This window comes from Corythoichthys intestinalis, chromosome 12 (assembly GCF_030265065.1).
Source record: "Corythoichthys intestinalis isolate RoL2023-P3 chromosome 12, ASM3026506v1, whole genome shotgun sequence".
NCBI classification, from domain to species: domain Eukaryota; kingdom Metazoa; phylum Chordata; class Actinopteri; order Syngnathiformes; family Syngnathidae; genus Corythoichthys; species Corythoichthys intestinalis.
This window is the reverse complement of record NC_080406.1, coordinates 51,729,807-51,752,192: the sequence shown is the minus strand read 5'-3', so window position 1 is coordinate 51,752,192 and position 22,386 is coordinate 51,729,807. Positions and strand designations below refer to the sequence as shown.

Genomic DNA, 22,386 nt, shown 5'->3' with positions numbered 1-22,386 from the left:
AGCTGCACCAAGAAGGTACCGTTGGAGGCACGGCCAAGTCCTTAAAACCATTGTTGAAGCTATCAGCACTGGACTGGTGTGGGCAAAGCAGGCCCGACCCTCAAGGAAAACCATCACCTTTGACAAAGCTGGGGAGAAGGCAGCCCCTGCCAGAGGAACATCTGCTTGCATTCTGGTTTCGGCAAGAGGCTGGCAGCTACTGGTGGACCTCGGTCGACTACTGAAATTCCCCAGTCACATCACTGTTACCACCCTGCACCCAGACATGGTCCTCGTGTCTGAGTCCTACCAATCAAGTGGTGTTGCTGGAGTTACCGGTCCCATGGGAAGATCGACTGGAGGAAGCCTTTGAGAGAAAATCTCCAAGTACGTGGGACTGGTTAGTGACTGCCAGCAAGCGGGGTGGAGAGCAGGGTGTCTCCACGTTGAAGTCGGATGTGGGGGTTTCGCAGCCAGTTCTCTAGCCAAGCGCAACACGTCAATGTTCAATCTGGATCTTACCAAGCTTTGGCAGCAATTTGAATTTTAACACACAACTATTTTATCAACGTCATGAGCTCGTAGTGTAGGTTTTTATTACATTTTTTCCCTTTCAACAACCGTACAACTTGCACACAAAACGTACTCCAATCATTCTATTAAACAATAAATTACACGATTATTTTTCATTCCTTTCTCCACTGACAAGTCTTTACAATAGGAATCAGTACTTTACTGTGCTCTCTGAGATGCATTTTAAATCATTTCTTTTTTTAAAGATAGTATGCACTCCAGCTTAAGTCTTTATTGTTGCTATGGTGTAAGAAAGCAATAGCATGTACTGTATTTTACTTTGTACCGTAGCGTAGAGTTAATGGAGTATTGACATGAATACGAAAACACACATTAAATGTGTAAAGTTGGTTTTAACACCAGACAGATGAAGCCTGCCAAGCACGTATCGTCTTTTATTTTACCTCATCTATTGCTTTTCTTTGCTTTGAACATGTTTATCTGACAGGAGTCGAGCTGAAATGATACAAGGCATAATATTCACAATTTGTGTCCTCCAAGTTGTCGCTTCTTCCGCTGATGAGAACCATCGTTCAAAGTGGGTGGCTGAGGGAGATGGGATGCTGTTGACTGTGGTGGTCACATATGAAGGGGGTGTTCGTGGTTTAGTTCCCACCACAGCATGCTCTAGCAGAGTGGGCGTCAGGGTCCTGGAGGTTGACTCCCCGATGTCGTGCTGCGTGTGTTGGGTTTTGAGTGTCTGTTTTTGGCATCTTTTTGGCTGCAAAAAGACACAAACAGTAAGACTTTCCATTTGCGATATCTACATAACCGTCATGTATTTAAGATTATTAGTCATTGGAATATATCCATATATTATAAGTCAGTTCTGGCAAAAATATCACACTATACTAAGGGTGGGCAAACTATTCCACAAAGGGCCGCAGTGGGTGCGGGTTTCTGTTCCAACCCATCAAGAGGAAATCTTTTTACCAATCTGGTGTCTTGCAAGCGCAACCAGTTGATTGCAGTCAGGTGCTTCTTGTTTCAGCAGAAACCTAATTGTTTAAACTGTCCTATCTGGATCAGTTGGAGCAAAGACCAGGATCCACTACGGCCCTTGAGGACCGGTTTGCCCACCCCTGCACTATAGACCACAATCACGTGACGTCACAACTCCGCCCCCCTGACTGGTGCCGCCATATTGTCCGTCAGCTCATCGTGTTTACATATTACCGCTACGTACTTTCCTCCTATTACTGCGTTTTTCTGCTTGTCTAAGGAATCACCGCCTAGTAAACGAACCCAAAATTCTTCCTGACAATCGTTAACATCGATTAATCAAAATGGTGAAGGCATGTGTGGCGGTTGGTTGCAGTAACAGAGAAGATAAACAGTCATTTTAGTAGTTGCTGTGTGCCCATTGTTAAAAGGGCAAATCTCGAAAGCAGCACTGTTCGTTTATCTCAGTCCATGGTGCGTTTGTGTCGACAGCCGTTAGACAGCAGCGAAAACATCAATATGATGCCAACACGATCGCAGACATCATCAGACGGCGACTACGAAGCTCGTCGCCACGGTCGCACAGCAAGAAGGTGAGCGCAGCAAAATGTGTTGTGCCGAAAAATAATGTCCCTCCTGACGGGAGTGCCCACACGGAAACGACTTTCTTGTACCGTGAATATGTATTATTTTACTCTGCTTGAACTAATAAATGTCATACCTGTGTGATTGTCATTGGGATATGGTCTTGAAAACCTGTAGACTAATACATTTCTGTTCAAAGATGGTTATGTGGCCCAGTCCACGATTTGTTACTAAAATACAGTAGTAATATTTTGTGTAATTTAATTATTTAAAACTGATCTTACAGTCGTAAATCCATTACTGTAATGCGTCCATGAAAACATTTGATGTTTTCACGTCAATAAAGCGTTATAAATAAGCGCTCCCATCAGGGGGGACATTTTACGCGGGGCAGCTATTTTTTGGCACACACCTGCCCGTTGTCGATCACGTTTCATTTTACAATCGTGACAACGGTGACGCTCAGCTGACCAAATGTCGGTTTATATTCGGGCCGGTGCCGCTTTTGGGTACCCGACTCCTCATCGTGACATAAACTGGAGTATGATTGGAAATTTTGTGGTCTCAGGACGAGCTCTGACGCACGGGACGGGAAAAAACATTGGTTTGGGCATCAAATAGGGATCTGGCGACTGGATCGACCGAAGCTTTTCCAAATAACGGCTTTTATGCAACTCATCCAAAGAGTTTACAGCGTCTGAAAGCACTGGGGCTTCCATAATTTGCAAGTGAATCCACCTTTAGAAACTACGATCAATGACAATACGGACATACAATGACGGACAATATGGCGGCACAATACAGCGATCACGTGATTGTGTGACGTTAGTGACTGGGGTCTATATAGTAGTTCAAGAAATAGGTAGGTAGTGGGTTAAGAAATGATCGTACTTTCAAACAAGAGCACTATACAACCATCCATTAGCTGTACTGGTTATCCTTATGAGGGTTGCTGAGGATGCTGGAACCTATTCCAGCTGACAATTGCCAGGAGGCAGGGTACGTCTTAAACTGGTTGCCAGCCAATCATAAGGCATGAGTCATTCACACTTACAGGTAATTAAGGGCGCTTTTTTATTAACGAGCACTGTTTGATCAATTTTAAACAGAACGGAGTTCTATTTCTCAGCTAGTCTGCTTCGTTTTGTAAATGTAAACGCACATCCGAACTCTAGTTTGGACCAAACAAACTGGTCCGCTCAAAAATCTTGGGTCTCGGTACTCTTTAAGTGCACCCTGCTTCGCTTGTGAATGCAAGCGAAGCAGGGTGCGCTTTTGTAACTTTTTGCAACTTAATGTGCTGTGTTACAGCTACATTACAAGCACGTTCCGTCTTCTCCCAGGAGGGAGGTATTCCCTCTTATATTTGTCCAATCAATGAGTGCGCATTTCGTCCACGTGATGCTACTCCAGAAGTTCGGTTGGCGCAATGTGAATGCGTATCCTTTTCAACAAGTCATTTGCAAGTGCTGTTGCTAGTTAGCTCTCCAACCGGACCCTGATCCTCTTCCTCTAATGTGAAAGCGCCCTTTGAGTGTTTATTCAGTCAGGTTCAAGCTCAGTTGCTGTTGAAGCTTTTTAAAGCTTAGGTTTAAATAAATTCTAAATATCCATCTTCGCCTCCTCCAGTAGTTTTAGCTAAGCAAAGCAAAGGACTGTCTCTAAGGTAATAGTCACATGATCTGTGAATGTGAAATACTTTGTAGGTTTCTTGTTCATTTCATTCATTTTTGTTGTTAGTTTTATTGCTTTAGGAATGATATAGACAACATTTTAACAGCTAGGTCTTTAAAGGGGAAATTGAGAGTTTTTGACATTAGGCTTAAAAATTGAGATAGCAGAGGTTTAATTAGTCCGTGGAGTTAATTTAAACAAATTCTGTGCAGTTTGTCAGTTCTTTGTTAGTTTTGGGGTTCTGGAGTGGCTAAGCAAAATGCAGATCATTGTTCAAAATGTCTATGCGGCCAAAACAATATCACACTAAACTGGCGTAATTCATTACATTCTGCAGGACTATTTTGTTTTAGATGCATAATGCAATCACGGTAGAGAGGACTGCTTCGGCCACTCGTGCTCAGTCTGCCTGACAGCCCGTAATCGATGGTGAAAAAAAATGATTTGATATCACTCCGCCCTGCTTGCCTAGACAGCCTGTTCCCTGCAGAGTTGCTGTTCATACTACAATTATTGAAATGCAATTAAATAACTTCATCCTGAAACCATATCCAACACTATTGATTGCATGGGTCATCGGTGATTCTCATGCGTGCATATGTTGTTTTTTATTGAAATGCTAAGCAGGCACCATTGACTCGTGCTTAGTTTCACGGCTCCTGAGTGGCTAATAACTAACAAACTGCACGGAATTTGTTGAAATTAACTCCACCGACTGATTAAACCCCCGCTAACTGGAAGATTAAGCCTTATGTCAAAAATTCTAAACTTCTCCTTTAAATTCATTTATAGTAAAGTCAAATACATGCAATGACATTTTTCCGCCACAGTGCCACCCTCAATCTCCACTGGTTCGATCTCAAATGGTTCGAACCGGGAGGACGACATAACCAGCCCTCCACTGTGTCATTGCATTTATACGGTATATTTCATTTTGTGTACTCTGGAGAGGTTTGACTGAGATGAATACCAGCCTACCGATGGCAAGGAAAAGCTCATTGACGTTCATGGCCGTCTTAGCCGAGGTTTCCATGAAGAGAAGGCCGGTGTCATCAGCGTACGTCTGTGCTTCCTTTGTCACCAAAAAGAATTGTGTTAGGATACAGACAGAGGTCGGAAGTAACACATTACATTGACTCTGTTACATTTACTTGAGTATGTTTTTCAGAAAAAAAAAAACCTTTAGGAGTAGATTTACCACCCCATAATTATTACTTTTTCTCCCAGTTTTTATTTGGCAGAGATTTCTTAAACACCGATAGACTCATTTTCAATTGATGGTGGGAAATATTTTCTCTCCATCAGACGGCACGCTTGCTCCTTGGATGGGTAAGGTTTAATTTTTTTAGTTGGAACTCGATGATTTTAGTTTATTTTTCCATATGTAATACGTTATAGAAAGGGCGTCGGTTTGCATAGGAACGGTAGGGACATAACCCGACCAACTTCTAAAATTGTCCCCACCAACTTTTAAGCAACCTTATTTGCATTATAGAATGAGTTCAATTATATAGGTAATTTAGATTGTCTTCCAATATGTTGTACGGATAGAGTTGACCCGACTATCAATAAATGCAATTATTTTCATCAAGTTCAGACTTACATTTATCCCTATTCACTTGTTGAATGTGCCGGTCCATTTTTTTCCCTCAAACGCATTTTTGATTGGTTGATGGCTTGACCCCTCCCCCTCCCTCCCGCCACGCACACACATTCACACAGCTCTGACAGAATCATGTAGACAACATGCCACCTCCTATGCCCCCTTCGAAGAGGAAGGATATTAGAATTTTTTTTTCGGCCAGCAGCAGCCACTGTCAGTAATGTAAAAAGACATCAATGTTGGGGGGGGGGGGGCACTAATTTTGCTAAAGAAAGTTTGACCTGCATCAGAGTTAGCATAACATTAACAGTTTGAACTGGCTAATCTGCGAAACTACTGCGGTCAGGCCAGCCTCCACAAGGAACAACAAAGTCAAGCTAGCCGCCCCTCATTTGGATTATTGTTTGCATTATGTGCATTCCGGTAATGCAACGTGGTTGTTTCAGAGTGCAAGTCCCTTTATTGAACAAAAAAAAAAAAAACGGGGAGCTATCCAAGAATGGGTTTACTTCGGGGGGACACTGACATGAACGTGAATATGAACCGACATGGAAAAAAAATCTGTGAAATGAAATCACACATCAGAATTCCATGAGAGTACGTTTGTTTGAGTCTTGGGGCAGTCTAGTATGCCTCAGATGTAGATCGTTCCTTGGATATCTAAGATTTTTTTCATTAATTTTTTTCCCCAAATCACTTTTATATTACAGTACTTTAGTTTGAGTCTCGTGGTGCTCAAGTGTCCCCCTGAAGTAGACCCATTCTCGGATAGGTTCCCGTTTTTTTTTGTTTTTTTTTTTAATTCATTAATAAAGGGACTAGCACTTTAAAATGTTTCTTTAGTAGTTTTAAAAAACGCTGTATCACTTGAACTAATACACATGAAAGTTAGTATAAGTCAAAATACAGTATCACAAAAGTGAGTACACCCCTCGCATTTCTGCAGATATTTAAGTATATCTTTTCATGCGACAACACTGACAAAATGACACTTTGACACAATGAAAAGTACTCTGTGTGCAGCTTATATAATAGAGTTCATTTATTTTCCCCTCAAAATAACTCCAAATATAGCCATTAATATCTAAACGCCTGGCAACAAAAGTGAGTACACCCCTTAGTGAAAGTTGTCAATATTAACATACAACATGTCAACTGTCAATATTTTGTGTGGCCACCACTGTTATCCAGAACTACCTTTATTCTCCTGAGCATGGAGTTGACCAGAGCTTCACAGGTTGCCACTGGAATGCTCTTCCACTCCTCCATGACGACGTTGCGGAGCTGCCGGATATTTGAGACTTGGCGCACCTCCTCCTTCCGCTTGAGGATCCCCCAAAGATCTTCTATTGGGTTCAGGTCCGGAGACTTGCTTGGCCAGTCCATCACCTTTACCCTCAGCCTCTTCAGTAAAGCAGTGGTCATCTTGGAGGTGTGTTTGGGGTCATTGTCATGCTGGAACCCTACGACCCAGTTTCTGGAGGGAGGGGATCATGCTCTGCTTCAGTGTTTCACAGTACATGTTGGAGTTCATGTTTCTCTCAATGGAATGTTACTCTCCCAACACCTGCAGCACTCATGCAGCCCCAGACCCAGACATTCCAACCACCTTGCTTGACTGTAGGCATGACACACTTATCTTTGTACTCCTCACCTGGTCGCCGCCAAACATGCTTGAGACCATCGGAACCAAACAAATTAATCTTCGTCTCATCAGACCATAGGACATGGTTCCAGTAATCCATGTGCTTTGTTGACTTGTCTTCAGCAAACTGTTTGCGGGCTTTCTTGTGTACCGTCTTCAGAAGAGGCTTCCTCCTGGGGTGGCAGCCATGCACAACAATTTGATGTAGAGTACGGCGTATGGTCTGAGCACTAACAGGCTGACCCCCCCACCTCTTTAATCTCTGCAGCAATGCTGACAACACTCCTGTGACGATCTTTCAAAGAAAGAATTTGGATGTGATGCTCAGCACGAGCGCTCAGCTTCTTTGGACGACCAACCTGAGGCCTGTTCTGAGTGGACCCTGCTCTTTTAAAACACTGGATGATCTTAGCCACTGTGCTGCAGCTCAGTTTCAGAGTGTTGGCAATCTTCTTGTAGCCTTGGCCATCTTCATGTAGCGCAACAATACGTCTTTTAAGATCCTCAGAGTTCTTAGCAATGTGAAGCCATGTTGGAACTTTCAGTGACCAGTATGAGAGAGTGTGAGAGCTGCACTACAAATTTGAACACACCTGCTCCCTTTGCAAACCTGGAACTAGTAACACTAACGACTCACATGACATTTTGAAGGGAAAATGACAAGCAGGACTCAATTTGGACATTTAGGGATGTAGTTTCTAAGGGGTGTACTCACCTTTGTTGCCAGGGGTTTAGATATTAATGCCTATATTTGGAGTTATTTTGAGGTGAAAATAAATGAACTCTATTATATAAGCTGCACACAGAGTACTTTTCATTGTGTCAAAGTGTCATTTTGTCAGTGTTGTCGCATGAAAAGATATACTTAAATATCTGCAGAAATGCAAGGGGTGTACTCACTTTTGTGATACACTGTAGATTTATTTTTGCATGATCATTTAGCCTATCATTTAATTAGGTTCATATTCGAGAGAAATGTAGCCCTGACCCCTGTTCAATAATCTGTTTGGTTTTATTAATGACCCGTCCCCAGCAAAAAGTGTACATGCATTGCATATGATGCTGTTATATCGTCCCTACCAATGTTGAGACCAAACCTACGCCCTTGGGTTATTGTACAGTATAACAATAGATTATGTTGTGCTGAGAAAAAATATGTACCATTGTTTAAAAAAAATATCACACTGTCAGCAGTTACTCACAAAGTAACTCAATACTTGAGTATTCTTTTCAGTGGATACTTGTACTTGAGTACATTTTTTGAATGACTACTTTTACTTGAGTAATATTATTTAGAAGTAACAGTACTCTTACTTCAGTAAACGGTTTGGCTACTCTACCAACTTCTGGATACAGACATGAACGACTGGACTTCAATCACACTCGTTCTGGGAAAATTACAGCTCTGAAACATGATTGGAGTTAAAAAAAAAAAAAATCATCATATGTGACATTATCATCATCAATGTATACTTCCATTATTTAATATCCCATATACAGTGCCTTGCAAAAGTATTCGGCCCCCTTGAATCTTGCAACCTTTCGCCACATTTCAGGCTTCAAACATAAAGATATGAAATTTAATTTTTTTGTCAAGAATCAACAACAAGTGGGACACAATCGTGAAGTGGAACAACATTTATTGGATAATTTAAACTTTTTTAACAAATAAAAAACTGAAAAGTGGGGCGTGCAATATTATTCGGCCCCTTTACTTTCAGTGCAGCAAACTCACTCCAGAAGTTCAGTGAGGATCTCTGAATGATCCAGTGTTGTCCTAAATGACCGATGATGATAAATAGAATCCACCTGTGTGTAATCAAGTCTCCGTATAAATGCACCTGCTTTGTGATAGTCTCAGGGTTCTGTTTAAAGTGCAGAGAGCATTATGAAAACCAAGGAACACACCAGGCAGGTCCGAGATACTGTTGTCAGTCATACACTGCAAAAATCTGGCCTTTATGGAAGAGTGGCAAGAAGAAAGCCATTTCTCAAAGATATCCATAAAAAGTCTCGTTTAAAGTTTGCCACAAGCCACCTGGGAGACACACCAAACATGCGGAAGAAGGTGCTCTGGTCAGATGAAACCAAAATTGAACTTTTTGGCCACAAAGCAAAACGATATGTTTGGCGTAAAAGCAACACAGCTCATCACCCTGAACACACCATCCCCACTGTCAAACATGGTGGTGGTAGCATCATGGTTTGGACCTGCTTTTCTTCAGCAGGGACAGGGAAGATGGTTAAAGTTGACGGGAAGATGGATGCAGCCAAATACAGGAACATTCTGGAAGAAAACCTGTTGGTATCTGCACAAGACCTTAGACTGGGACGGAGATTTATCTTCCAACAGGACAATGATCCAAAACATAAAGCCAAATCTACAATGGAATGGTTCAAAACTAAATGTATGCAGGTGTTAGAATGGCCAAGTCAAAGTCCAGACCTGAATCCAATCGAGAATCTGTGGAAAGAGCTGAAGACTGCTGTTCACAAACACTCTCCATCCAACCTCACTGAGCTCGAGCTGTTTTGCAAGGAAGAATGGGCAAGAATGTCAGTCTTTCGATGTGCAAAACTGATAGAAACATACCCCAAGCGACTTGCAGCTGTAATTGGAGCAAAAGGTGGCGCTACAAAGTATTAACGCAAGGGGGCCGAATAATATTGCACGCCCCACTTTTCAGTTTTTTATTTGTTAAAAAAGTTTAAATTATCCAATAAATTTTGTTCCACTTCACGATTGTTTCCCACTTGTTGTTGTCTCTTGACAAAAAATCAAAATTTTATATCTTTATGTTTGAAGCCTGAAATGTGGCGAAAGGTTGCAAGGTTCAAGGGGGCCGAATACTTTTGCAAGGCACTGTACCTTTCAATACTACATCTCCATTTCAGGAGATTTTCAAGTTATAAATGTGACTGTTCCACCTTGGGACAATAATAACTACAGTAGATACATTTTGGAAATTTTCAAAAAATTGCCGTTTACGGACGTACGGAAATTTTTTCGGGTCCATTTGAAAAAAAACCGAAAATTCCGACGACGGTCAAATGGTTCGGGCTGCGCGGCGCGCCGAAGAAACGCGCAAAAAAAGTGGCAATCACTCAATTATAAATAAAAAAAAAAAAAACAGCGTTAACGGGCGAACAGAAAATTTTTCGCGGCTGTTTGAAAAAAAGCCTGCGTCGCACGAATTTTTCGGTCGTATTGACACTTGAACGTTGCCGATCGGGCAATTGGTTCGGGCTGCCCGGCGCGCCAAAAAAACGTGGAGAATAAGATGTTTAGTAATAATAATAATAAAGTTGGGGAACAACATATACCTGGTCTTTCCATAGGAAAGACCCAGGTAATAACAAGGTATTAAGGATGGATTCAACTTTAACAATGCTAATAAATTTGGGGAGGTGTTGGTATGCCTACCTCATACTCTACTAGTCTCTTCTCAGCCAGATCAGCCTTGTTGCCCGCCAAAGCAATGACAATATTGGGACTGGCCTGCCTCTGCAGCTCCTTCACCCAGGCTTTTGCCCTCTCGAAGGTTTCCTGTGCATGGCAACATAAAAACGATGACACAAAACAAAGTAAGACTTGATAAATACGCTCATCCTACAATTTAATCAGTACATTTCTTCAATCGCAGCCAAACAACACTGCAGCATCACACTGTGATAAAGGCGTAACTATTTTTGACCCGGCTGTTGTTGGGTGAGATGACTAGCGCTGAGGAAAAGACTAACATTTGAATGTGTTGACGCGGGAATCAGTGGTTTACCACCACGTGACTACCAAACAGCAAGAGGCGGGTGTGCAGAAAAACCCGCTTTGTGTACAGTGTACGGCTAAACAATTAGATGTGTTTAAAGTAGTGGTGCAACGGATCATGATTGGTCCCAGATCCGTTCGGATCGTCGTCATCGGTTCGGCACACATGTGACCCGCGGATTGATTTCTCAGAGCGGAGAAAGAGGGGAGCAGAGTGCACAGTGCAGACATGGCAAGCGGAGGAAAGGAGGAGCTTGAACGCCCCGCTTTCCCTGTCAAGTATGATGACAAAGGAAAAAGGTCAGTGGACAAAACCGCGATAGTGTGTACGCATTGTGGCATAAGAAAGCCATATGACAGCGGAAACACATCCAGGTATGTTCACGCATTTGAAGCGACATCACCCGGGTGTTTTACTGACCGAAGATAAAACAAAAGCTGGCAAAGAACCGCTCATCACCGAGGCATTTAAACAGCCTCTTCCAGCACAATCCGACCGGGCTAAAGCTATCACTAAGGTTATCGGTGTGTTTATAGCTGCAGACATGAGACCATATTCAGTTGTGCAAAACGAGGGCTTTAAATACATGTTGAAAGTGCTTGAGCCACGCTACGACATCCCATCGCGCACACACTTTAGTGAAAAGATTGTGCCAAATCTCAACGAGGGAGAAAAGAAAAACGTTGTGAATGACCTATCCCGGGCGTCAACTGTTGCGCTCACGACGGACGGGTGGTCGTCCAGGGGAACGGAGAGTTATGTGACGATAACCGCTCACTTTATCACACCAGAGTGGGAGATGAAAAGTCCAGTGCTGCAGACACGCCCCCTCTACGAGAGTCACACAGGCACTCATCTTGCGCAGGTACTGACACAAGCAGTGGAAGAATGGAAGATACGGAGGCCAAGTACTAATGTCCCAGTAACAACTGATAATGCAAAAAATTTAATAAATGCAGTGAAGGAGGCAGGACTGGGTCCACAAATAGGGTGCTTTGCACATGTAGTTTCAATTTCAGTTTTCAATGAACAAACAAAAATATTATTTGTCTTGTTTTTTCTTTTTGTTGTTTTTTTTGTTTTTTTTTTTGCTTTTCGCTGATCCGAAAAATGATCCGATCTGTGACTCTTGATCCGAGGAACGATCCGATCCGTGAGTTTTGCACCCCTAGTTTAAAGTATAGTTTTCCGATATTATTTTAAGTGGTTGACCGATATATTGACTTTTTTCCAAGATCGGTCATCGGCCAATTAACAAAAAGAATAATGTACCGAAAGCAAAATTCTTGGCCGAAACCGAATACAGGAAACACTTGGCCATAAAATGAAATCGAAAGGCCGAATAATGCACGCGTATACAATTATTTTTTTTAATTTCATTTAAAAACCACATATTTCATTGTTTTCTGATTAATGCCCTTTGCCTTTTTTTTTTTTGTACCATCAACTGAAATAAAACATGGTCCCTTCTCACTAGTACGCAAACATCTTCCAAAATTTTCTACGACCCTAGAGGCTCGAGAGATTTTGTTTGAAAAGTGCAGATTTAAAACCCTTGGGAGGGTGCGTTCCAGGCGTCAGTGAGCATTTTGCGACAAACTCTGCACGTCGCATCCTAATGCAGAGGTGCCGGCGGCGGCGTAGCATTTCGTTCTTTGGGCTTCACGGCTGATGAAACCGTGATAAATGCGCTTTCTTGGAAGTTTGGGACACTCGAAAAACAGGTCTCCACGCATGTGTGGAACTGTAGTTCTTAACTTCTATTCACACATATTCTATGTGCAATACTTATTTACGTGCAACATTAATGTGCAATATTCAAAGCCTTTCCTGTCATCTGCTACTTCAATTATTTGCACTGCCTGAACATTGGACTACCTCATACATATTTTATATCTATTTAGATTTTATACTTTTATTCTTGCAAGCCAAGTTCAAGATTTTTACTTGTCCTGCACTGTAAAGGGAGATGCTCCACACTTTCATTGTACAACTGTATAATGACAATAAAGGTCTATTTTGTTCTAAGTTGTTGTGCCATAAAATTATTGTACTAAACCACAGCAAATTAACATGTATGCATTTAAATACTACTTTATTTCTATACTGCTTGCCTAATTAAACCCCAAACTACTCACGCACGGGTTCAAATGCACTGTACTTGATGTGACGTGGGAAAGCAACTTCAGAACGCACGAGAGCCATTTTTCGAGAAAGCACATTTATCAAGGTGTCATTGGCCATGACGTGCTAACAGAATGCTGTGATGATGATTGCACCTCTGCTATAGGACGCGTTCAGACTATGTCACAAAACTCTCACTGCCACCGGGAACACACCCTCCCATAGGGTTTCAGAATCGGCACCTTTTTAACTAAATTTCTTTAGCCTCTGGGGTTGTAGAACCAAGGCAAAGGGCCAAGTGTTTCCAATATTCGGTTTTGGCCAAGAATTTTGCTTTCTGTACATCCCTACTTCTAAATGAATGTAGAAGCCTTCTGTAAAAGGGCTGGTCACAGCTTAGCACAGCTATTATGTTTATCGACATCGTGGTGCCATCTAGGCACTTTTTCCATAAACTCAGTTGAAGTTGTTCCCTTATTTGTCACAGAATGTTTATTTGGAAAACCTTGACGTTGTACATTTATCATTATTAATGCATACAGTGGGGCATCACTATAAAATTGGCCATAATATATTAAGTTCACAACTGCATATATCGGTATCGGTTTGATATCGGCATTGGATTTTTGGGAGTTGTACAATATCCGGATATCGGTTAAAAAGTCATTATCAGACAATTCTACTTTATTGCATGTGTTTTCTTATAGTTTTAATAAACATTGTTATTAAAAATGTAACACTGTTCAGTTTGGTTTTAGATCCACCCCTTAATGTGGATGGCTGTAAGTAGCATTGAGGGAATAATAATAATAATGGCACATGGCTCTATGTTTGAAAAGACATAGTCTGTATAAATAGAGGTTCCCTGTATGTCATTGAGTAAAAACTATCTCTTATTCTGGTAAAAAAAAAAAAAAAAAAAAAAAAAAAAAAAAACAGAGGTCCACCCTGAATCTAAAATGGTACGTGTTTAATACCTAATGTTACAGCATTGATGGAATCTATGTGTCCGTTGCATACCGGTTTAGTGATGTCAAAAACCACAATGGCAGCCTGAGCTCCTCGATAGTACATGGGTGCCAGGCTGTGGTAACGCTCCTGGCCTGCTGTGTCCCAGATCTCAAACTTGACAGTAGTGTCATCTAAACACACCGACTGCGCCAGGAAGGCAGCTATGACATACAAATAAAAATGTCAAAAACTGTGAATGCCGCATGAAGACAACCCGTCATGTTCCCACCGGCCCTCACCTCCTATGGTGGTCTCTTGAAACTCATCAAACTGTCCCTTGACGAAGCGAAGCACCAGGCTGGACTTGCCAACTGCCATGTCACCCAACAGCACTAGTTTGAACTGGCAGATCTTGGTCTGGGGCAGCACGCCGTTAGAGCGGCCGCCACTCCCTCTTGAACTCATAGCGACCCGCGTGAGGGTGCCGTCGTCAGGGGAAGGCCGCTTGTTGCTCTTTCTATAACCGGTCAAGCCTCAATGATGAAGTCCTGACTGCTCTGTGAGAGGCGGGCGAAACACATGGACATAGATCGGGGTCATCACAGGGTTGCTAAGGGCTGTGGGCTAAGCTTTTTTTTCAACAGGAGCACAGGGGCTCGCAAATTGAAAAATTCAGGAGCAGAGAAAAAAAATTAGGAGCACTTTTTTTTTTTTCATAGCCAATAGTGCACTTTTATTAAAGTAAACACCAAATAATGTACACATACATGTAGTATATTGGAATCCAAAGACAAAAAACATTGTTGTCCCATTTCTTCTAGTCAAATAACCGAGCGCGCTTGGCTGAATTCATCCAGCCATCTACGGCAGGACTTGAATCAAACTCCTCTAAACTTGGCCCCTCAAGAGTAGGCATGTGCCGGTTACCAGTTTCAAGGTTTACCATGGTATGAAAACGTCACGGTTTTAAAACAACTAAAATTTTCAGTGCTGCAACGATTAATCGATTAACTTGAGTATTCGATTAGGAAAAAAGATTCAAATTAAATTTTGCTGCTTTGAGTATTTGTTTAATTAAAGTGGTGTTATAATGGTTTATTTTGAAAGTGTTTGCATAGAGTTTTATTTATTTGGGTGGATACGCTGCCCTCTGGTCTGCCTCATTTCACATGGCTGAATCCAGCTGCTCTCTGTTAAGACCAACATAAGCTAAGTTTTTGTTTGAGCGAATGTTTTTTTTTAATGCATTCGTATTTTATAAGTATATTTAGCTGTTTTGTGGGAATATGTGTCTGAACCATTTGTTCAGATCATTATAAAAAAAAAAAAAAAAGTTAGCATTTTATAGCATTTAAGCTAGCGGACTTTTGCCATGTAAATTAGCCAATTGTTCTTTTTTTGTACCAAGTCTATGTTTGGTTCATTTATTTATTTTTTCATACGATTTGAGGCTCAGCTTAGGTATTTTAATTTTTCATGTTCCTTATCCGATTACTCGATTATTCGAACTAACTAGTTCATCAATTAATCGAGTACTAAAATAATCGATAGTGGTAGCCCTACTGTACAACCTAACTTTTAAGTGCCAGAAAAAAAGCTGTTCCCTCTGAGAAAATTTTGAACTTGAAATAATGAAATTCTATTGTGCCTAAATAGTAGATACACAAATGTGGCTAGAAGATTTTTATAGTTTAGTTACATTGGCCAAGACATTTCACGACCCAGTGCTAACCCTGTGAGGGCTTTTGATGGATGCTTTTGACATGAGGCGACTTCCACCTGCCAAATTTGCTCGTCGCAAGCATGGCAAGATTGGAAAATATTTTCCTTGCCACATGCAGTTTTAATTGGCCACTGGCGAAGTGGCGAGTGGGCAGCGTGCACTCTGAAACTTTAAATTTGACTGTTAAACAGTCCTGATGTGATAGTTGCTTTCTTAAGTTTAGAAAGCAACTGCTTTCTGTCAGTTTAGAAGTTCCTGTTGACACAATCACAAGAGAGCATGAAGTGCCCTTCCTTCATGATTTTTGGAGAGACAGAGCAATTGAGGAATAGGATAAATTTGTCATATTGCCAAACTTCGTAGACACAAGAACCTTACATAATTTACAGAAGGTATCAGTCCTTCGACCGTTGTCTGACTAGAAAGAGCCAAAATCAAATCAGAATGTGATTTTATCTCTCTTGTCAACTGTTTCCTCTCTTGCGGTCGCACACATTTTGTTTGCTCAATTGTCTGCTTTCTAAAGAGGTTCTGGTGAAATGTAGTTAACTTGCAACTCAGTATGTTATTTTTTTAAAAGAGTGAGTCCGCTTGATGATGTGATAGCTCAAATGGGCCGTAATAAGTCAAACGGTTCTGCTTCGCAGCGCAGGCCTCAGGTTTTCTTCCAGATTCATTTTCTTAAACATTTCATTGAAATTATTTTTATTGTATCGAGTATGTCTCGATCACAATAAATATTGATATTTAATTATTGCCCAGCATTGTGTTGAACTGACACTTGCCAACAGGTCCATCAACATTTTTCTGCTTTCCATTATCGTTCCCCTCTTCGGGTAAAAAAAAAATTCCAACATGCGCTTTTGCCTTTTTCAATTTTTATTACCATTGGCTGAATTGGACCTCCTGCAACAGAACTTGCCATGCAGGACTGTCTGTTATGATACATTAACACTAATACAGTGGTATGAAAAAGTATCTGAACCTTTAGGAATTTATCACATTTCTGCAAAAAAATAACCATCAAATGTGATCTGATCTTTGTCAAAATCACACAGATGAAAAAACTGTCTGCTTTAACTAAAACCACCCATACATTTAGAGTTTTTCATATTTTAATGAGTATAGTATGCAAACAATGAGAGAAGGGGAAAATAAGTAAGTGAACCATCACATTTAACTTTGTGGCCCCTTCTTTGGCAGCAATAACTTAAACCTGATGCTTCCTGTAGCTGTAGATCAGTCTGGCACATCGATCAGGACTAATCTTGGCCCTTCTTTGCTACAAAACTGCTGAAGTTCAGTCAGATTCCTGGGATGTCTGGCATGAATCGCTGTCTTTAGGTCATGCCACAGCATCTCAATGGGGTTCAAGTCTGGACTTCAATCCAGAATGTCTCTTTTGTTCTTCTGAAACCATTCTGAAATGGATTTACTTCTGTGTTTTGGCTCATTGTCTTGTTGCAGCATCCATCCTCTTTTTGGCTTCAACTGTCTGACAGTTGGCCTCAGGTTTTCCTGCAAAACATCCTGATAAACTTTTGAATTCATTCTTCCATTAGTGAATGCAAGTTGCCCTGGCCCTAAGGCAGCAAAACAGTCCCAAGTCATGATGCTCCCCCCATCATGCTTATCGGTGGGGATGAGGTGTTGATGTTGATGAGCTGTTCCATTTTTCCTCCACACATGATGTTGTATGTTACTCCCAAACAATTCAACTTTGGTTTCATCAGTCCACAAAATATTTTGTTGAAACTTCTGTGGAGTTTCCAAGTGCCTTTTTGCCAACATTAAACGAGCTACAATGTTTTTTAGACAGCAGTGGCTTCCTCCGTGGAGTCCTCCCATGAACACCATTCTTGGCCATAGTTTTACATATAGTTGATGTGTGCACAGCCATATTGGACTGTGCCAGTAATTTCTGTAAGTCTTTAGCAGACACTCTCGGGTGCTTTTTTTTTTAACCTCACTGAGTATTCTGCGCTGAACTCTTGGCGTCATCTTTGTTGGAAGGCCACTCCTTGGTAAAGAAGCAACAGTGCCAAACACTCTCCATTTGTAGACAACTTCTGTGACTGTCGATTGATGAACATCCAGACTTTAAGAGATCCTTTCCCAGCTCTATAGACCCTACCCACCGACGTCACAAAACCACGTGCTCGCTGTATGGTTCCGCCCACTTGTCCGTCATTTTGTCTCTGTATTAGCATCGGTTTCAATTGATCGAGGAATTTAAAATGCATTTCATGGAAGACCCGGTGCTTTCTGATGCCGTAAACTCACTGGATGTGTTGCATAAAAGGCGTTATGTGGAAAAGCTTCGTTCTATACAGTTGCCAGATCCATATTTGATGCCCAAATCGATGTTTTTCGACCCACTGTCTTCGCCCTGTCTGCCTGACATCTGCTACGCTGATATTTACAATTATCTTGTCCACACAAAATCAGCCTATTCTCCCGAAAATTTGAAAAACTTCAAGAGCTTGGAGGCTTATAAATACTTCGTTGCTAGTTGGGTGAAACAGGTCCTCGTCCACGAAAATTCGGCAGGAATCTAGCTTGTGCTTGGAAAGGTGAGTTACGAAATTTTCAATTCAAAATCTTTTGTTATTGCTAACATCCACTGTCAAGTCTAAGGTATTTCATGTTGTTTGTCAATGGAGTTAAGGCTTTTAATGTTTATATGGTTTAGCGATAGCACTCTCACTACATACATACGTGTATGTTGTCGGCGATTAGCCGAGCAATGATCTTAATTGTGGTTATTTGTCAGCCCAAAACCCTCTAAGTATATCTTAAATGCATCTTACCGGATATAAAATGACTACTACATAGTCTGTGGTGATTTTTTGGTGCCCAGTTTTCACGTCGAATTGCAGCTGTCCATTTCGCTCTCCTCTTTGGATCCCTCGGAATACGGTAAAACTTCAAGTCTCTCCTTCCATCTTCTCTGTTAGTGCAACCAACAGCCACACACGCCTTCACCATTTTGATTATTAATGTTAAGGAGCAGAAAAACACGCCGTAAATAGGAGGAATGTACGTAGCCGTAACAGGTTAACACTATGTTTTGACGGACAATTGGGCGGTACCATTCAGGAGAGCGGAGTTGTGACGTCACGTGGGTAGGGTCTATACAAATCAAAAATCCTTGATCGCAGCCGAGCAATGATGCACATCAGACAATGCTTCTCATCAAGACATTTCTTATCAGGTGTGTGTTTTATAGTGGGCAGGGCAGCTTTATACCGCTCATCAGTGATTGGGCACACAACTGACTTAAAATGTTTAGTAAAAATTGGCTTCAGTTACTCTTTAAGTCTCATTAGGCAGAGGGTTGGTTCACTTACTTATTTTCCCTCCTTCTGTCATTGTTTGCCTGCTATCCTCATTAAAATATGAAAACCTATAAATGTTTAGTGGTTTACAGCAGACACTGTATTTCCATCTGTGTGATTTTGACAAAGATCAGTTCACATATGTTGGTGATTTTATGCAGTAATGTGAGAAATTCCAAAAGGTTCAGATACTTTTTCATACCTTTGTGCACTGGTATCAAAAAAAATAGAATACTTCGTTGAAAAAACACAATTTAAAAACACTGATCAATTTTTGAGATGATCTTAATTTTGTTTTCTTCGCCAGAGTGTAATGTAAATATAGGATATTTCAATTTTAAAAAGTGAGTATCTCTGTCTTATTGCAATACATTATACAATATTGCTTCATGAATTGAACCATCAAGTTCAGCACAAATCAGCATAATACATTTCCATAATACTTTGCTTAACTGGATCGGTGAAGTCTTAGTTGTATCCAAAAATATGTCATACAATAATAATCTGACATTTCTACACAACACACATATTTGACATGCTCTCTCTTCTCACTGAGCCAGCAGTGCTAAGCAGAAACCGCAGGATTGTCACACAGAACAATACACCTTGAGGCGAACCATTAACTAGCCTTGTTGTTTATTCCAGTGGTGACGCCATGAGATGTTATCTTTTGTTTGGTCGCTAGCATGACACCGCTATGTCCACTTGCATTTAGCTCGAACGTCAAACGCTAAATTGCTGAAGCGCTCGTGTTATTTACCAACAGAATCACGTATGAATGTCATTATCAAGACTATGATATGAAGCCGAAAGAAACCTACCCTAAATAGTGTCACTTGCCCAGACTGTTGACATTAATGGAGCAACATCAGCTGGCTGAAGCAGAACGCTTCCTGTTAGAGAATGGCGCATGCGCATCGTCTGCCGCATTGTCAAGAAGGCCAAAGTATAGATGATGTATGGAACGCTAGATGTTTATTGCAAGCTATGCCCATACAGGGAAAAGCGTCATCCCTTGTCGGCCATTTTGCATCGGAGCCGTTTTAACCTCATTTTCAAACTGTTTGACTTTTCTTAGAAGTTAGAAATGCAATAAATTAACGGTGTACCTCAATGTAATTTTAACTTTTTTCCCCCCAGAGTCCAGTCCGAATCGTAGCCACATTAAAACGGTTTTTCATGCACAAAATCGTTTATAAACCCAACGCAAGATGGCCGCCAATTACTTACGCCGCTAACTACGCCTTTAGACGTTTAGTCTTATATATGATATCTATTGGCCCGAGCGCCATGGTTAAATGATGCGTTCAGGGACCTTCAACACAATCAAAGGTTGGTGAATTTACAAACAGTATGACCTTTATGGTCAAATTTCGTGGAACGGACACAAATTAACGGAGTACCCGGCCAAGCAGTGTGGAAAATTGAACTCATGCGGCGTAACCATCGAGTGGAACCGATGGATGCCTTTCTCCAGGCCTCTTGGAGGCGCTGTGTGACAGAGCAGCGCTCAATGGCGATCCCGAGCGATGATTTGAACTCTTTTAGTAGAGAAATACAATACGTATCACGTACAAAATTGACTTCGTCGTAGCGTTATTAAGTAACATGAGCGCTTATTAAAGGCATGACAAACAGAAAGAAGCAGAAGGGTTCGGACACGGCGGTGAGGTCAATTGAATGGGACTTACACTGACTTGAATACAGGCTTCTGATGCTTTCACGTTCTTCTTGTGTTACAGGTGCAAGGGACCAACGACAGCAGCGTGGTAAGTAAAGTGTCTGCTGCAGCTCAGGGTTACTTCCATGACTTGTTCCTTCAGCACTTCGTGTGCAAAGTGGCGAGGAGAGCTCCACTCATCAACAGGTCAGGCACAAAGCCCTCCTTCTTGCATGACAATAACACAAAACATTCCTGTTGCAGCAGTAGTGTAACCAATGAATGTGCCCTGCTTGTCTGCAGTGGCATGTGATGTCATGTCACATGCTTGGAATACTATACAAAATATGCACGGTAAAGTTGTGAGAGGACCAGTTTAGGAGCTAGCATGATAGGATATTGTGGAAATATTAATATTGCATGAGAAAAAAAAAATGTGTTAAAACTCAGACCGAGCTAGTCAGGAATCGAATCTAGAATTCTCTGATCCAACAGACATTCACTCTGCCTTACTCAAGCAATATGATCGTAATTTTTCCCTATAATATTCCGATATTTGTATTATAAAATACTTACATATGGTTATTACTAAAGATGCACCGATACGGATACTAGTATCGGCAGGGGGCGCCGATCCGGCCCGAAATGGTGGTATCGGTATCGGCGAGTACCAACAAAGACGGCGCCGATACCATTTACCGGTCCATTATTATAACATTTGACCACAGCCTTTTTCTCCTCCTGGCGCTCACTACACTCTGTCTCTGTGTTGTGTGATGACACGTGAACACCAAGCAGCTATCGCTATTGGCCTGCTCCAGACCAATGAGAGCGGGCCAATAGCCACTCCTGACCAATCAAAAGGGGGCTTTTTCATATGGACGAAAAACAAACCAGGAAATATGGCGGCGGTCGGGAAATATTTCCAAATAGAAATCCCGTCGATTAAAATCAATGGCTGCATGCAAGATTTGCGGCCTGAAAGTTTGGAGATGTGGAGTTAAATCGGCCAGTTTCAATACCTCGAACTTGATAAAACATTTGAAGACGAAACGTGAACGAACACAACGAGTTTGAGCCTGCAAGAGCAGGACTGCTATCCAGAGGAAGAAGGCCGCTGGACCGGAGCAACCATCTCTGGTCAGTTCACTTCGTCTACTTTACTTTTATTGTCTTTTACTGAAAGAAATGCCGCAGTAATTTGGGAAGTGTTTCCAAAGTATTGTTGCCACCTTTCAGAAATAGAAATAAGGGACTCCCACCTCCCGAAAAAAAGGAGAGATGGGATGCTGTGGTCAATTATTATTACTTATAATTGTTAGCGTCCGCAAATGCGGAAACAAGGTTGAACCTCGAAGCAGACAACAAGCGGGGGATACATAAAAGGGTTTAATGATTGCAAACAAAAAATAACACGCGATCGCGGGACAGGAGTCCGTGACAGCAGGTCGACGGACAAACAAAGACGATAGGCAGCGGTTACAAACGAGAGCAGCACACTAACAGAAACACCCAATGCAGGGGCATAAAAAGCAAATGTAGCGAGATTATTGTGCCAGATGTCAAATAGCGATCAGCAAGGCAAATATCTCGGCAGCCTTCTCTGAGATCACCCGTGCTTAAATGCTGCGTTGACGAGCCTGCATTGGATTCAAGTGCCACGCCCCCACGCCCAGCAACAAAACACAATCTAACCAGCAGCAGAATGTGACAATAATTTCATGAAAGTTGCACTGTTTGGACTTTGAGAGGTTTAAAAAAAGTTTATTCAGTTAATTCAGAGTTTATTATTATGAATTTATTTTTACTTTCTTACTGTTGG

The 22,386-nt window shown here is 41.5% G+C and overlaps 2 protein-coding genes across 7 annotated transcripts in view; one reads left to right on the top strand and one right to left on the bottom strand.

Moving 5' to 3' along the window:
• Positions 1-553: 553 nt before the first annotated feature.
• rab5b (RAB5B, member RAS oncogene family) lies at positions 554-20,802 on the bottom strand. Of its 4 annotated transcripts, none has more exons than XM_057851926.1 (6): positions 20,596-20,802; positions 14,143-14,400; positions 13,913-14,064; positions 10,426-10,548; positions 4,732-4,825; positions 554-1,273 (listed from the first exon to the last, which is right to left on the bottom strand). In XM_057851926.1, exons 2-6 carry the CDS (start codon positions 14,306-14,308, stop codon positions 1,158-1,160), a joined length of 651 nt encoding a protein of 216 aa, XP_057707909.1. In that variant the 5' UTR covers positions 14,309-14,400; positions 20,596-20,802; the 3' UTR covers positions 554-1,157. The 4 variants fall into 4 exon arrangements, with proteins under 4 accessions (XP_057707909.1, XP_057707911.1, XP_057707907.1 ...); XM_057851928.1 differs by having other exon boundaries at positions 14,143-14,395; XM_057851924.1 differs by lacking the exon at positions 20,596-20,802 and adding an exon at positions 19,726-19,877.
• Positions 20,264-22,386, top strand: part of lcmt2 (leucine carboxyl methyltransferase 2) — a 46,317-nt gene continuing 44,194 nt past the window's right edge. For 2 of the 3 annotated variants that reach the window (XM_057851922.1, XM_057851921.1), the window contains exons 1-2: positions 20,264-20,570; positions 20,647-20,771. In XM_057851922.1, coding sequence (XP_057707905.1) covers positions 20,532-20,570; positions 20,647-20,771 — 164 coding nt within the window. In that variant the 5' untranslated portion in view covers positions 20,264-20,531. The remainder of the gene's footprint in view (positions 20,571-20,646; positions 20,772-22,386) is intronic. The other variant, XM_057851919.1, reaches the window with a different exon arrangement.